The sequence below is a fragment of the Dipteris shenzhenensis genome, chromosome 8, assembly GCF_047967505.1.
Source record: "Dipteris shenzhenensis isolate YYH24624 ecotype China chromosome 8, Dip_SZ_1.0, whole genome shotgun sequence".
NCBI lineage: Eukaryota > Viridiplantae > Streptophyta > Polypodiopsida > Gleicheniales > Dipteridaceae > Dipteris > Dipteris shenzhenensis.
Genome location: NC_141603.1, coordinates 43,973,581 through 43,990,467, shown reverse-complemented (window position 1 = coordinate 43,990,467; position 16,887 = coordinate 43,973,581). Strand labels below are relative to the sequence as shown.

The window sequence follows — 16,887 nt, the reverse complement described above, 5'->3', positions numbered from 1 at the left end:
AGAGAGGAGTCCGAGCCTCTTGTGATTCTGCTTTTGGATTTCGAGAAGGCCTATGACAGAGTGGAGTGGTCTTTCTTGGAAGGCACCATGCTTAGCCTTGGATTTTCGGATCACTAGATCAAGGGTGTCTCAGCCCTTTATGCAGGTAGTTCAAGCCAGATACTTCTTGGTGGCTACACGGGGAAGGCCTTTTCGCTTTCCCGCTCGGTTCGGCAGGGATGCCCCTTGCCCCTTTCTTATTCCTCTTTGTGGCCGGGGCCCTAGGGTATTTTCTGAGGTCTCAATCGGCGAGACTCACAGGGATGAGGCTCCCGATTCGGCAGGAGGAGGAGCTTTTGGACTCAGAGTTTGCACATGACACAACTCTTTTTGTAGAGGGCTCAGCTTGGAGCTTGGATGTAGTTAGGGAGGCCTTGGCAGTGTATTGTCTAGCCTCAGGCTCCAGGATCAACTGGACCAAATCAGTCGGCTTTCTCGCAGCGATAGAGGTGGTACAAGAGATCTAGGATTGGGGCTCAACACTAGGCTTTCGGTGGATTCCGAGAGGGTAGACAATGAGATACCTTGGCTGCCAGGTTGACATTGATATTTCAGCAGAGCAGTAGATCTCCCCGGTCCTAGAGAGTGTTTGGTGCAAGCCTTTGTACTAAAGCTCGGCCAAACTCTCTCTTGCAGGAAGGACCTTGGTGGCTAACCAGGTCCTCCTTGCTACCGCTTGGTATATAGCCTCGTGCTGGTGTTTTTACAGGGGAGCCTGGCAGACAGTGATCCTGCCCCAGGCCCAAGGAGGATTGGGTATCATTGATCTGGAGATACAGGCATAGCCTTGTTGGGCAAGTTGATAGTGAGGGACCTCACTCTAGGTACGGAGCCCTGGAAGTTTCTTCTGCAGTGCAGTCTCCTTCGGAACACCCCCCGCATGGGTGGTCAGTGGCAACAGTCACACAGACGGCTCTTCTCGGAGGCCCCCTTTACAGGAAAGGGCTCTCCCTTGATGCAGAGTCTCTTCAGAGTTAGGCAACGTTTGGCAGGGGGTCTTATTCGAGCTAGTCCTCAGTTTTCTGAGAAGTTTGCACGACATCATCTGATCTGGCACTCGGAGGTCCGGGATCAGGATGGTCGCATGCTGGAACAGAGGTTACACATTGGTTGGGCACAGTGGGACAGCGGCCCAGCTAGATCTTTCAGGACGTGGGCGAGACTCCCGACGGCTGACGCAGAGGTACAATTAGAGACCCTCTCACATCTTTGGGGCACGGGCCCGAGGATGGCATAGATTGAGGCAGCTATCCCAGAGTCTTGGTGGGCGGGCCTTCAAAGTTTCACACCAGCACAATGGTTGGGCCAGTTCTTAGGGACAGGGGTACCTCTTCCGATTCAGCTATGCCCCCTCCCTCCCATTCTCAGCTGAGCCCGGTTCTACAGTGTGGGTCCAGGTAGACTCTTGCAGTCTCTGACATATGGAGAGCCAGAGATGGATGGAGCCTTGGATCAGTTAGGGTGGAAGAGGGTCAGAGTAGTGGGCCGTTTGGGCAAGGAGTGGTCGATCGACCCCTCTTACATCTCAGATTTGGATGCGGCTAGTTGGTGCTTATGGTTATGGGAGGGTCATCCCCTCAGTGAGGTACAGTGGGACCTAGGCGAGTGGTTCTGGCCATCCAGAGTAGGCCACTACACGCATAGGATGCCACATGCAGTTGGAGGCGGTAGCCTGGACTCTCCTACTTTTTCTGGATGATAGCGCATGGAGGTCTTCCTGTTGGCCCTTGGTTGGAGCAGATGCGGGTGGATGGCAGCTGCCATAGATGCACGATTGGGACTTTGGAGACGATCCCCCACTGCCTTTGGAGCTGCCCAACAGCACAAAGAGTTTGGCGAGGAGCGCTTCGGATCGTGGCAAGGCTTTAGGGCACGCAGAGGGACTTCACATGGGGCATGGCTGCTTGGTTGTCAGAGGGTGGCCATGCCTTTCCCATTGATGTGGTCTCTCCAGCATACAGGATATAGGGCCTGTGCATTCACAACATTGAGTTTCATGAGGCGACCCCTCCCACTAGTCATCGACCTCTTCCTTCGTTGAAGGGCAGCGTGTGGGAGACAGTAGCCAGTATGACGGCATGGAACATCTGGGTTGCTCGCTGTAGCTAGGTTATGGGCCAACACCATGTTCCACCGTCGGCCACCTTGGTAGCCATCTGGTAGGACATCATCTTCACGCTTTGCACCATTTGGGAGCGAGGCTCTCCAGGTTCTCAAGCTACCGTCACACAACGGGAACATTTCTGCAAGGCTTGGCCTGCAAGTGTTTTCTACAACATCACCCTGAGAGGGATCAAATGGTTGTATAGTCCGCCACCTTGGTTGTTAGCCCCTGTTATAAAGAATCCCTAGGTAGTGAGTTTAATTTTTCGTTGATTTTCATGGTTGGCACCTTTGTGGTATTTGCCGACTTGTATGATCATTTTTTACAAGCATCAATAGAAGCTCTTTTCTCTGGGAAAAAAAAAGTATCATTTTTGCATAAATCGATTGTTCGTGACAATAAAACCCTTCTTTACCTAGTTCAAATGAACCCATGCTTCGATAAAGACAAGTAGTGATCATGCACCAAGTAGATAGCCTACTAAAGCGTTCGTGCGGAATCAAGACATGGAGTTTGCATGAAGATCTTCGTTGAGGAAGGCCATCACTAAAGTACTTGTAGGTCGTAGGATCCTCCGATGATTTAGTTGTGCTATCCAAGTCAGGAGGTCCGTGAATCTTTCTATGGACCTCCAACAGGCTCCGCAGGAACTCCTCCGGGTCTTTTTGTGCATTTCGTGTTTCTTTTGGAACTTTATCTCCTTGCAAATGATCTTGTCGAGCACTGCTTTTAGATGTTGTAGCCTTCTCCAACAGGCTCCGCAAGAACTCCTCCGGGTCTTTTTGTGCGTTTCGTGTTTCTTTCGAAGCTTTATCTCCTTGCAAGGGTCTTGTCAAGCACCACTTTTAGACGTTGTAGCCTTCTCTTAGTTGACTACTTCCTTCCCCTTCGTTTTCTTCCCACCGGAACTACTAGTTGAACCGGTTCTTTGGAATGGGACACTAAAAAAGCTTCCTTTATGTGCTTGGAGTGCCGAGGCATAGGAGAACTTTGGACAAGGCCGGTTTGCTGTCCTAACCTTCTCTGTACTACATCAAAGCCTCTGCTAGGTTCAAGGTTCTTTTCTGACATCGTCACCAAAGCAAGGGTCAGCTTTGTTGCCTTCCTCATCATCTCTTTTGTTTCCTCTGGTGATGCAGTTCTTGATTTTCCTTGTTCTCCCATGGATTTTCCTCTTCTCCACTACTTCGAGAGATCTTCTACTCAGGTTGGAGTTATTTCAGCCACTAGGTCAGGTAAATTTTTTCAGCCTTCTCCCTCCCACCGATGAGAATTGTTAAATGGAATACTAAGGGCCTTATTGGTCGGCCTCATCACCACCAAAGGCAGCTGATCCGTAATCACTTTCATCTAGGTGTCACTAGGGGATCTATCGATATTCTCTTTATGCAGGAACACAAGTTGGATGCTAGAGATTGTGCAAAGTCAAGTAAACTTTTTCCTGGTCATACCTTTTGATCTCCTACTTTGGGAACTAGGGGAGAAATGTGGATTTAGTCTCAGATTTCTTTCTTCGCCTTGTGGCCGGAGATGGTATCACCACCATAGTTACCAGGGAACGGCGTTCCGACATCCGAAACGTCTGGAACGCTGTTCCAGGAAGCAGGCCGGAACCAAAACGGCCCCGGAACGTCCCGAATTTTTTTTTATTTTTTATTTTGGCTCTCTGAAAGTTTCAAATGGGTATTTTAGAGCTTGTATATAAAGTTTAAAGCTGTAAAATGTTAGTTTCTTTCATTTTCTAACATAGTTTTATGTCATATGATGACGTGCCGTGTATGACGTGGCGTTCCAGTTCTCGTTCCCCTGTTCCCCCTTACCGAAACTTTCTTGTTCCAACGCCTGAATTTCTGGAACGTTCCCGTTCCTTGGTAACTATGATTACCACACCATCTAGAGCACAGTGGGTCTTGTTGCTGATTGGGGGAGGTAAGGTTGGTCTTCTCAACCTTTATGCCCTCAAGAATAGGGATCGTGTCCTTTTTTGAAAGTGACTTCTCTCTTGGGCCCCCATTGCAGATTGAAGGCCTTGAGACAAAAAGAGAGGAAGAGAAGGTGGCATTCATTCACTAGAGAGAGCAGCTTGGATGCCTGCTTTTCCAGTTCAGTGGGCAGAACTGCTTGGATAGATGATGCCTTTCACATTTGCCTCATTTGCTTTTGATCCGGTGTTTGAACAAGACACTGCAAATGCCCATCCATGCATGCATAAATAGATTTTATGATGATGATAGACAGAGGTGGCTCAGTATGCATTGCACCCAGGGTTTCCACATTTGTTTACTTTCCGGTGGTTGTGACGATTTGTGAGCCTCATTTGAGGCGCCCTTTTGCTTGTATGTCTTGTATGTAGAGGAGGGCCTCACAAAGGATGTGTTGTAGATTTGGGTGTTTCATTTGTAGAGTGGAATACAATCTCCTTCGCATGTGGTAGCAACCCAATATGGTATTATTGATTTTTGTCATACCATCGCTAGTACCAAGAAACTTGAGATTCTCTTAGACGAGAGACTGGCCTTCGACGATGGCACTTAGCAGCTATAGAGGAAAGAGTAGAAAAGGCCTACAAATGCTTGGATGCAGGAGCGCCTTGCTACTAAAGTAGAGGAGAGGATGAAGATCGACTTTAATTGGACAGCCCATCACCTCCCCCCTCCCTTCAAGGAGGACTTAAGAGTAATGCAATCAGAGAAAGGTTTGGGTCATCCAATTCTTTTGCATGAAAAAGACTTGGATTAAGTATGGCAAGAAAACTTGCGAGAGCAAGCTCAAAGCGGAAATACAACATGTAGAGCATGAAATAAGGCCTCAAAAATGGCCAAAAACTTCCCCTCATGGAGGGGCTCCCCCTTCTTCTCTGAGTCTTCTACAGGGTTGAGGTGGCACTTTTAGCCTCAACCTTGGTTATTTTGTACCTTTTCTTGAGGAGCTTTTTCATGTACGGCATGATGTATTACTGCCTTGAGCTTGCTCTTGCGGCTTTTATTCATACTTCATGGAAGTCTATTTTTGCATAAAAGAAGAAGAAAAAGAACTCCCCCTAAAAGGAAGTAGAAAAAATCCGAGGATGAGGCTGAAAATGCCATTGCAACCTTGTAGAGGACTCTAAGAAGAAAGGAAAGCCTCTCCGTTCCCTAATAAACGTAGCCCTCCTAGCAGAGGCTAATTGAGAAGATCACTACATGCTCATCCAAGTGGGTCATCTAGTTCCAAAGGGGATGACTTGACATCTCGTACTAGCACTTCGTATGATGCTGACTCGCACTTTGCATGGGGAAAAGATCTAGGAAATGACAGAGTTCCCTCTGTTACCTAACAAAAAGCTCTTCTTGGATGGCTCCCATAGAGAAGCCAAAGATGGCACAAACTCGTCGTCTCCAAAATCAGCCAAGGCAGAGAGAGTTTGTATGAATCAAGTATGGCACCAAAGTACGTAAAATCCCTATCTGTGAGACTGGGGCCACATCCCTCCACAATCAATAAATGCTATCTAAAGGGCTGACATAGAAGGGGATGGCTTGGATGCAAGGCTAAGAGCTGAAGGAACATCGACCAAAACTGGATCAAGGGAGGCACTGGTTGCAACTTGATCACATCAGGGGCATCCCTGGTCGCAACCAACACCTGACTGTCACTAGCTCGACCGGAGTAGGGTTTGGGCTAAGACGAAGATTTCTTATCCACAGTTGGAGGAGGAATGGTGTCAACTCTAACCGCAACCCAATGTGACCGACGGGAGCAGGACTTGCAGCAGGTGCTAAAAATGTGCTGCAAGCTCCGGAAGTGGACGTGCAGTGGATGCAAGACTGCAAGAGGTGCTTGAGGAAGACACTGACAGGGACAAGGAGGCACCACACCAGAATACTTCTTGGGCATTTATTCTTCTTTGGGCAATCCCTAGCGCAATTCCCAAAGATCTTCCGTATCCGCTGACATTGATCCTGCCTACTTGTGATCTCAGCTCTGGTTATGCTGGCCATGATAGGTGGATTCGGTAATTGGTTCGTTCTGATCCCTACACGTGCACCTAACATGGAATTCCCATGATTTACATATTTCATTTTGGTCATTGCTTCTCATAGCGATGGCCTCTCAAAAACATGAATCCTGACACATTTGAGTACAGCGAATTGAGAAGCCCATCAACCAAAATGTATAGGGCTTTGGAATCTCATAGCCGAGGGGAAGAGCCATTGCAAGGGCTTTCTTTCAAGGGGCCTGTTCGATATGAGTATTGTTCATAAGGCACATAGTCTTGGGACACCTCATGATCCCATTTGAGATGGTTTTGAACCAGGAAATAGTGCCCCTCCCTCTGATCAAGTAGGAAGGGCAACTTCTGGAAACCACGTGTCGCAGTGCGAGCTATCCGTGCAGAGAAAAACCATCTCTTGTACACTTTTACAGGTACAAAGAAATCTTCCGCTTCCACCCACTGCGATCAATCAAGCTAAACAGCACAGCCTTCATCAACTGAAGAGCTATCGAGCCAAAAAGCAGAGCAGGAAGGATCTCCTAAACAATGCTTGGGGGACCCTGGTCTTCCAGTTTAGAATCCTGAAGGCATGGCAATGGCACTCTGTCTCTTGATAAGAGCCTCATGGTAGAAGGGCAGCTTGTTCACTGCCGTGATCTCAAGCAAGGCTTCTTGAGGTTGAAAATGTTTGATATGATGGTGCTGTCCAAACACAACAAAAGCAGGACCTTTCGTAGCTCCAAAGGCCAAAGACCTAGAAGAGATCCTTTCCGTACACTACGAGGAGCAAAATCTTTGGGATCAAAGACGACAAAACCCTAATGATATGCAATACAGTGCACGATTTTTCTTCCGGGAATCTATTAATCACAAGCAATAAAATTCTTGATAATAAACTAATTTTTGTGTCAATAGTGCTATTGGCTAGACTGGTTTTTTCATAAACTGGACACCTTGATATTTCAAATTCACTTGATAACTGTCTTTGATAATGTATCGAATTCATCATCTCCTCAATTTGGTTCTCGCAAGATCTGTTTAAATTGTTAGAAATTTCTGATGTTTCGTGCGGCATTCATTGTGCAGGTGCGGTTCATGCCATTACACAAATCACGGACATATTGTGTAAAAGTTCCCTTAAAGATTCTGCACAGCCCAGATCTACAATTTGTTTTTTGTAAAGGACAAAGCTACAGTTTGCCATTCAGTATTGAACCGACAGCTATCAAGCTACCACCAATCATTCCTAATGGATCGACTCCAGTGCAGTGCCCTCTGGAGTTATGGAACAACTCTGATCAGCAGATTGAAGTTTACTCTATAGATTTTGACACCCAATACATTAGAGAAGAAGGTATGCTCCGTGATGTTAAAAGTTACAATGAAGAAGGACTTTTGTTTCTTGATCCCCGTGAAGCAGGAAAGCCCTTTTGGGATAATCTTGTTTCTATTGAAAGCCCGACAAAGGAACTTTTGCCTGAAGACCAAGTTTTAAATGCTAACATCCCAAGAAATTCTTGGAAGGCTGTAAAGGAGAAGATTTTGCCATCCAAAAAGGGTGGAACTACAAAAAAGGAAAAAGATGAGCTCAGTGGAAAGTTAAATTCTGAGGATATCGTATTTGAAATTGATACACCCTTTTATATTGTCCATGGACCACCATTGATAGGGAAAAGCAGCCAATCTAGGCTCTTGGGTGTGAGATTTAATATTCCAATTATTAGTATACAAGATCTCATTCTTCAGCATGCACATAATGGGCTCATTCCTATAACGAATACTAGTGATGAAGGTGAAAAGATGCAATGCTCTGGCACCTCAGTTGAGGAACTAAGCCCTTCCGAAAGATCTTTAATCAAGGTTCTTAGAGAAAGGCTGAAAAAGCGTGACTGTATACATGGAGCAGTATTTGATGGTCTGCATTCAGATTTCCTAGGACAGATCTCTATTGCCAAGTGCATTTTATACTCTTTGGGGCTACAACCCTCTGTTGCATTTTGCCAAGAGCCAGCAGCTGAAAATGATGCACCAAAATCTGATGGAAAATCAAAGATAATTTGGGTTGGAAATCCATCTGTATACGTGTTATCAATTCAATTGGACCCAGCGGGTTTAGCAGACAGATACTCCAAGATTCCGGAAATCTATCATGCAAAAAGAAAGCCTGATCACCTGTTGCATATGAACCCTTGTAAATCCACAGAGAATTCTCCATCTGATCTAAAACTACTGCCACAGCCAATAAACTACCCTTTCATGTCATGTTTTCCCACACCCCAAGAGGTGGATAATTTTTTTATTGTGCAGTCACCTCTTCTTGATCTGTTTGGTGAACATGAAGCTGAAGAGCAGGTCACTGATTCTAGGCAAAGGGTAAAAGTTTATGATATTAATGGTTTGCAAGATGAAACTTCAGTTTTTGAAGATGAAATAAAGGCTCTTCCTTCATCTGGATCAAGCACCAAAATCCCTATTCCTCATACATTTCAAGTGACTAAAAGACCGACAGTAAGAACTTTCTGCTCAAATGAACTCACTGGTAATTTTTGTATCTTGACCCCAACTATGCAAACAGAAGATAGGAATGCCATAATAAAGAAAGGCAGGGACGGAGGGAAAGGCACAGGGAAAAGACGAGATTCATTGGATATAGATAAGTTGACAAATGGTCAGGTTTCCAATGATCCAATCTCAGAGACAGGGAGCATATGGGATGATAAAACAAGTGTTAGTATCAGATCTGTTGGAGACAGGAAAAATAAAAATAAAAAAGTTAATCCAAGCTCTGAACCAGTAAATATGACGCAGGGTGACTCTCCTCTCAATACCATCCCTGCAGGGTATTCAAAACAAACTCGATGGATAGTTCCACCACACTCAAATATCAAACTTTTGTTACAATTTTGGGCAGCTGTGGAGCAGGAGTTTGACCACACTTTCATTTTTGAGATGTTAGGGGCACCTGGCCAGGCATCTTTGCATTGTACGGCAATTTGTGCACGCCCTCATATAGATTGCTACTTCAAGAAAACTCCCTTGCCAAGTATGAAACATCCCTCCATAAATCGAAATCAAATTCAAAAGTTCAGGAAAGAGGGCATCTTAGATTTTGGTTCCTTACCGGCCGGGATGAATCCTGAAGGATTTCCTGGTATTCAAGATTCTGAACACTCTATGAGGCTGACAATACATAACACAGGTCTCTTTGACCTTCATGTCGAATTTGATTTATTGCAAAGTGTGCCACTAGCACAAAAGCTCAACAAACGAGCTTCATGTTTCCTTATTCATCCTCCCTCCATGAACCTCAAAATAGATGAAAGGCAAGATCTAAGGGTTTATGGATACCCAGAACAGGTACTCAGAATCTTCTCATTGGATGCACAAAAACAGAATGTTATAACTGTGAGGAAGCTAGCACTAGAAAACCATCGGAAGAATTGACAGTTACCCTGCAAACTGCCCGTTAACTGTCAATTCTTCCAATGGCTTTCTGATTCTGATTCTCAATCCTGTTGCAAATGAATATCTTTGGTTGCATCTTTACAGGGCCAGTTAGGAATCCTGGAAGGTACATTGGTTTGCAGAGTAGCAGACAATCCGGAACATCTGGAATTCAGACTCCAATGCTTATCTGATACTCCTCGCATAGAATTAAATCCCATAACATTAAGCTTCCAGCGACTTCTTCTGGGGCTGCAAGAAAGCAAAGATGTAACCATCAGGTGTGGCTAATGCTACATCAAGAAATAACTGTAAATTCTGTTAATTTGAAAGCTATTAATCAGTGATCATAGTGATTCAAGAAATGCCCTGCTGCAAAAAGGTTTCCAAACTCCTTTAGTTAATATGAAGCTGCACATGTGTAAACTGCCTATGTATCTTAAAACTAATATGGGGTTAAAATAAACGTGCAAACTGAAGATTAACATAAGCTCCAAATTATTTTTTTGAGAAGAGTAATTGACGCTATATATATTAGAATTGATAACTTTGAAATTGAGACTGTATCCAAATGAATTACCATTGTCACAAATCTTGGTTTGACATGTTTAAAGGAAAATTTCACAAAGAAATATTGGCTGAAAAACCAAGTTGGTGTCTGTCAGCAACTTATGAAGCCTATCTAAAAATCGATTACTGAGGACAAGAGATGTCATATGATACAAGAGATGGGAGGGGATTATCAATCAATTGGCATGTTATATCATGGGAAAGATCTATATACAACCATCAGCATTGGTTTCACTGCTACCTCATATACTGCTCAAAACAGATACAATAGAAAACCACAAGCACACACCTTGTAGGCTGTTGAGCCAAAGAGTGATAGATTTTCATGTTCACCTAGATCATTGGCTGGGACAGGCTGACTATAGAGTCCAACCTCTTCTCATGCATTCTGAGATAGGTGTCCCTCTTCTTTGCTAAAGGGCAAGAACCTTATGCCTTGGCAAGAGGTTGGAAGTGGAGGGGCATTGGTAGCAAATTACATCCTATAAGCTATATGTCAAAAAGCACAAACCCCCATCGTGTGAGGAAGTAACCTGCCAGACAAGAGGTTAAGATGCTGTACAATTAGCGTGACATGAGTTTGAGTCAAGACACGAAACCTCCCACCATGACAGAGCTTAAAATAGTTTAGTCAAGGGGATTATTGTGGACTAAATATTTTGGAGGTCAATAGTGAAATACTTCTGGACGAGAGGCAGAGTTTTCATCACTCCTTTGGCCAGCATCATCATGATGGATACTCGAACGGCCATATAGGTACTATGTTGCCATGGGGGGGTTCCACTAATATTCTAGAATGATCTCAAACCACTCTCTAACACATTGGGGGGCTTGTTAGAGGAGAGTGAGGATCTTGAATAAACTTTACCAAGACGGGGGGATCCAACAAGCCATAGCATGGATTTGGACAGTGGAAAATGCAGGATGGATGGGCATGTGATGCTATTTAGAGAAACGGTATAGAGAATCCCGTACAAGAAAACTAAAAACAGTGAAAGAACACTTCTAGCAGGGAGGAACAGAAGAAATGATAAACATCCACAGTGGATTGTCCATAGAGCCGAGAGTTACGGGCATGATATAAAGACCATAGAGCCGAATAACTACAGCAATTGAAAACCTGAATGTAGTTTGGGGTAGTGGTATATTTCCCAAACAACCCAAACTGCCTACCAAAAGCAATGGTAGGAAATCGGGCACAAAGGTAAGTTCCCAATATGGGAAAAAAATCATGGGCAACCGGGCAAGTCCAGAGTAGATGGAGGATTGCTCCCTCGGATGCGAACAAGATGGACAATGTGAAGAAGTAATGCGCCTGGCAGCCAAGAAAGAACCCACTGGTAAAGCACCAACCAAACACCGCCACAAGAAAAGCCTCTGTCTGAGCAGGAACTTGTTGTTCCAAATATACCAAGACAAACCTTCCACCAAGCGACTGATTTGTCTAGACGCCAGATACAAAGGCCACGCTCTTCTTTTTAAAAAAATAAAAATAAAGGCCACGCTCTTGAATCCATGGCTGTGGTAGAAGATGATGATAAGCTTTCTTGGCAGTGAACATTGGTCCTATCTCCCCTTTGGGGATTACGAAAGGTAAACCATGAGCGAGGTAATCTAGCATCTATCTAGAGCCAAAAATTCTCCTGTGTATGATTTCACCCAAAAAATGTGTGTGTATGTGTATGCACGCGTGCATGCAAACATGAGGCCTGCAAGATGAGCGCAGTTCTCCTTTCACTCTTTTTGCACTTGTTAGGTGCAACATGGGATAGGCAATTAAGTTTGAGTTTAGGCCTTAAATTTCTTCTTTGATGTACTCTCTATGCTCCTATTAGGGCCTTTTCTCTATGCATCTATTATATCGGCTCTTTGATCATGTCTTCACTAGCTTTCATCATGCTATCTTTTATAAACTAGGAATGTGCTTTCATAAATTGCAATAGACATTTCAAGAAATCTCTCCAATTTTTTGATGGGTCGAGTGGAAAGGAAACAACCCACATTACATTATCATTATCACCGCTAAGATTGTGCATGATGGCTTGTCTACCCGTCACCTGTCCACTGCACGTGCCTTGTGCGCCTAACCCTGTCACTTGTGCTCCCTTTCCACCGTTTGCGCCTTGTGCACCTATCTGTTTCACTCCCGCGCCTACCTCGTCTTCCTTGGTCACCTGCACGCCTTGTGCGTTTTTGGCCTTCGCCTTCGCGCCTACCGCGCCACTTGGTCTTGGACCTGCACCTCCTGTGCTCCTCATCACAACCTCCTCACCTTGAGTGTTTATATGATTTGACTTTGGTACAACGGCACTGCTCTTCTTTTCTTTCGCGCCTCCCACACCTCTCGCGCCTCTTGTCTCCATCACCGCGCTTTTCGCGCCTCTGGACTTCGTGATCGCGCTTCTCGCGCCTTGGGTCTTCACTACGCTTATAGCGTCTCGGGGTTTCGCATCACCTGTCTTCACCAACGCGCCTCCTGGGCCATTGCATATAGAGATCCTATCAAATGAGCATTGTTTGGAGCTGTTTTCAGGGCTGATTTCACTTCGGGCCTCGCATCTTCTGCGACATCCATCGCCTCGATTGGACCCCAAGTCACCTGTTTGCTGGTCGTCTTACTCGGGACGCATCTCGCACTCCCACGACATGGTTCCGCTTGCCTCCCTCTACTGGTCATCCCTTTTGTCTCTTTGGCCGCCGTTTCGGATCCGTTTCTCCTTTCTACTTGGGCCTCCCACCATACCTGACTCCACCTGCGCCGTTCTTCTTCCTCCGAGTCCTCATCTTCACTTTCACTCATAGCCAATGACTCGACAGCTCAGACAGAGGGTTGACATGCATATTACATTTGGGGATATCCCCTCTCTATTCAGAGTCGGAGCCCGGCTGACAGGGGTTACTGTAGCCCTTGTTAGGCGCAGAGCTATGAGAAAGAGACGTCACAGGGCCACACCCGTGAGCAGCCGACAACACTCTATCGCCGATTTCATTCCGCCATTGCTTCATCCACCCTAATGTCCTGATGATGATGATGAGATGGATATGTAGTCGACCACTGATATGACTATGTTATACTTAATACTATCATTTTGCACTTTTTGCATTCTGCATTGGTGTGGATGCTCAATTAGTAGCTCCACCCTCACAACTCGTTTGTACCAGAATTTTCACAGTCTCATAGACCCATTGGTCTCCCGAAGACTTTAATAAACTTTCTTTCTTTCTTTCTCTCTCTCTCTCTCTCTCTAACATAAAATATGCACGGCTGGCATATTAAATTAACAGCACTTGGATAGGGGTTGCCAGAATTCTGAGCACTTTTATTCCCTCTCATTTCTTCATGACTTGGGGATCAGTGGTGGCTTGGCTCTCTTTGTTAGGACCTCAGATTTTCTATGAGTGGCAGGATGCTTCCTAGGCCATCTCCATTTGACGACACCTAGTTGAGTCTTGCTCTCTAGAGGATGTGCCTATCTCCCAATATAGACCAATACATGCTGATGTGGATTCTGCTTGGGAGATATTGGCTAGTATTACTACTTCGAAGATTTGGCGGGCCATATGCACAAAGGCCTTAGATGGATCACAGGTCTACCCTTCTCATACCTTGGCCAGTATTTGGGCCGATACTGTTCGCACTCTGATGGCCAGTTGGGCGAGCATGCAGGGGTCCTCCCGGGCAGCCTCTGCCAGGAGGGTTACATTCCTTATGGAATGGAGGGGCTCACCCCTTTTTTCAGAGACTACATCAAGGTTGAGGTGGCATTTTCAGCCCCAACCTTGGTTTCTCTCCAGCTCATTTTGAGTTTTTATTTACTCTTCTAGAGTGTTTTTTCTCATGCCCAGCATGATGTATTTCCGCTTTAAGCTTACTCACGCGGGTTTCTTTTATACTTACTAGAAGTCTCTTTCATGAAAAAACAAAAAACCAGCACTGGCGGGCGGTGCAATTCAAATTCTGCCACCTTGCCTCATGGTTTTTCCCATCACCCTCCTTCCTTCACCTCCACCACATCCCTCAGCTCCCAACCACTGCTAGTTTTAGCTTGCCCTTTCTAAATTCAGTTCCCCGCCCCCCTCTCATCGCTTTGCAGTCCTCCTTGGTGACCCTTGGCAGCTACTCTACTTGCATCCTGCCCCACCCTCTCCTGATGCACATCAGCTCCATCAGCCCCCTTGCTTCGCCGCATCCTCCTGCTTGCAGAGCATCATCTCCCTCAGCTCGCAACAGCCTCCTGCATCCCCCTTTGCTGTGCATCAGCCTCCTCCAGCCCTCCTTGCTGCGCCTCACCTCCCTCCTTGCTGCTGCGACTTGCTTTCAGCCCCCTCCTCCTGTGCATCTCCCCTCTGCCCGAGGCTGCCTTGCTTCCTTCCTCTTGCACAGCTCTTCTCTGCCCCTGGAGTGCCTCCCTTATAGCCCCTCCCTTGCGCAAGCTCCCCCCCTACCTATGCAAATCTGTCCTTCCCCCTCGAAATCTGTGATTTTTCCCTCCTCCTTGCCCTCGCAATCTGCTCCCCCCTCACCTGTGCAATCTACTTCCCTCCCCCTCTCCTGCGCCTTCAGCCCCCTCCCTATCGCACCTCCTCCCTCCCCCTCCCCTACAGATTGCAGTTCCCCCCCTCCCTATCACACCTCCTCCCTCCCCCTCTCCTACAGATTGCAGTTCTCCACACCCCCCCCCCCCCTCTTTTCCCTGCAGCATTCGGCCCTTCCCTACGCACCTATCCTCTTTGCCTCTCGCTGCAACTTGCAGGCCTTTCCCCTTTGTGCCTCCCCTCTTCCCCCCCTTGTACCATGAACCCGCTCCCTTCCTTGACTGATTTGTGGTTCCTTCTTTTGATATGTCCTTTAATCGCTATTCCAACACTTCTCCTTTTCGTGTTTCCCTCCTTTCACCTTCCTTCACCTTGGTACAACAGGCCTTGTGTTACGTGGCTTAATTCTGTCTTATACATGTTGAGGGTTGGATTTTGTGATTGTGTTCCGCTTTTGTGTTTGTTACACCCCAAGAGCAAGAGAGGAAGAAAGGTTAGACTAGGAATGGACTCCTGCCTTAGCATGGCCAGGTGGTTGTAACATGAGAAATAGGGAGAGTGGTGAGAAGGAATAGGGTTGGCCCTCCCTTCAAAAGGTGCTAAAATAAAAGCTAGAAATTCGACTTTTGTACTTAAGTTGTAAGTATGCAAGTTTGAGGAAAAGAAGACTTCCTTCTTTTCAAGTGGTGTCGTCTATGTTTCTCATGCTCTTGCCCTTGTGAATGCCTCTCATCGGGCCTTCCTCATTCATAGAATGGACGAGGTGATCAGTTCATTTCGAGGGGGGGATCCCACCATTGGATGGGGGCTTCTATCGGAGGGGAAGCCACCTATACCCATCACAGACCCTGGCGTTTGGCACACTTATGCATGCTCTCTTTATGATGTCCCGATACAGGCACCACCTGATATGTCCACTATGCCCCGGCCTACCACTTGCCACTTGTTCACTGCACAGAATGTGTGGGTTGCACTCAGCCGGCTTCATAACCGGAGAGCACAGGACCATGAGGGACTACGGACTGAGCACTTTAATCATGGACAGAAGGTCTTGGCTCCAGTACTAGCAATGATGTTCAACCATGCCTTATGTCACGGCTTCCCACCCTCATGGAGTACCACCACCATAGTACCGATACACAAAGCATGTGACCCCATGGATACTGGGAACTATCGCACTCTCATGATTGGCCACATGCTGGCCAAGATATATCGATCGATACTGGAGAGGGAGATCAGTAGTCATACAAAGGCACATGGGCAGCGTGCTCTAGGGCAGGCAGGCTTCCGGAGACAGCACTCCACTCTAGACCACATCTTCACCTTGAGGGCTATCATTGAGGAGGCGAGGTCGACACGCCATAAAGTCTATGCTTGTTTTGTAGACTTTCGAAAGGCCTTCGACACTATCCCGCGATCCCGCATGATCAAGAGACTACATGATATGCAGATTCCAAAGGTTCTGATTTGGGGAGTGGTGAGCCTATACGAGTCCGTTAGAGGGAGAGTTCGTGCCCCAGGAGGCCTATCAGACTGGATTGAGAGCACGATCAGAGTAAAGCAGGGGTGTCCTCTCTCACCGACTCTCTTCGGACTCTATATTGATGAGATTACATCTTTCATAGACCGCCTAGGAGGCGAGGGAGCACCACTAGCGGACTTGATGATTCTACTATATGCGGATGACATAGTCTTCCTGTCATCTTCGGCAGAGGGACTACAAAGACATCTAGATGCCCTAGAGGTGTTCTGCAGAGAGAGAGACCTGATGGTTAACCTTGGGAAGACCAAGGTCATGATCTTCAACACCTCCTACAGAGTGCTTCATTGACATAGCTTTACATACCAGAGTCAGCCAGTGGAGATTGTGCAGTCCTACACATACTTGGGTACAGTTTTCATAGGGCCAGTTTTCACGATGACCCACGCAACCAGAGCACGAGTCACACGAGGGCATGGTGCCTTGGCCCGACTAGAGCGACAATGCTTCCAGGATCCACCGACGAAGTGTTGGCTTTTCGACACTCTAGTGAGGCCGACCGCCACCATGTATGCGGCATCGTTTTGGGGGTGTGATATTTCAGCAACAGAGTGGAAGAGATTCGAGTGGCTGCATGATTATGGGCTCCAGGATGATTCGGAGTAAGCCCTCAGTCCCCTATCAGATAGTACAGGCAGAGTTTGCCATGACCCCTCTCCAGGTTGATGCCATCTTTCT

General features: G+C 46.5%; 1 protein-coding gene across 1 annotated transcript in view; it reads left to right on the top strand.

Moving 5' to 3' along the window:
- LOC147899557 (uncharacterized) overlaps window positions 1–16,887 on the top strand; it is a 406,773-nt gene that overhangs the window by 292,718 nt on the left and 97,168 nt on the right. The window contains exons 21-22 of the mRNA XM_087377749.1: window positions 7,206–9,476; window positions 9,669–9,844. Coding sequence (XP_087233875.1) covers window positions 7,206–9,476; window positions 9,669–9,844 — 2,447 coding nt within the window. The remainder of the gene's footprint in view (window positions 1–7,205; window positions 9,477–9,668; window positions 9,845–16,887) is intronic.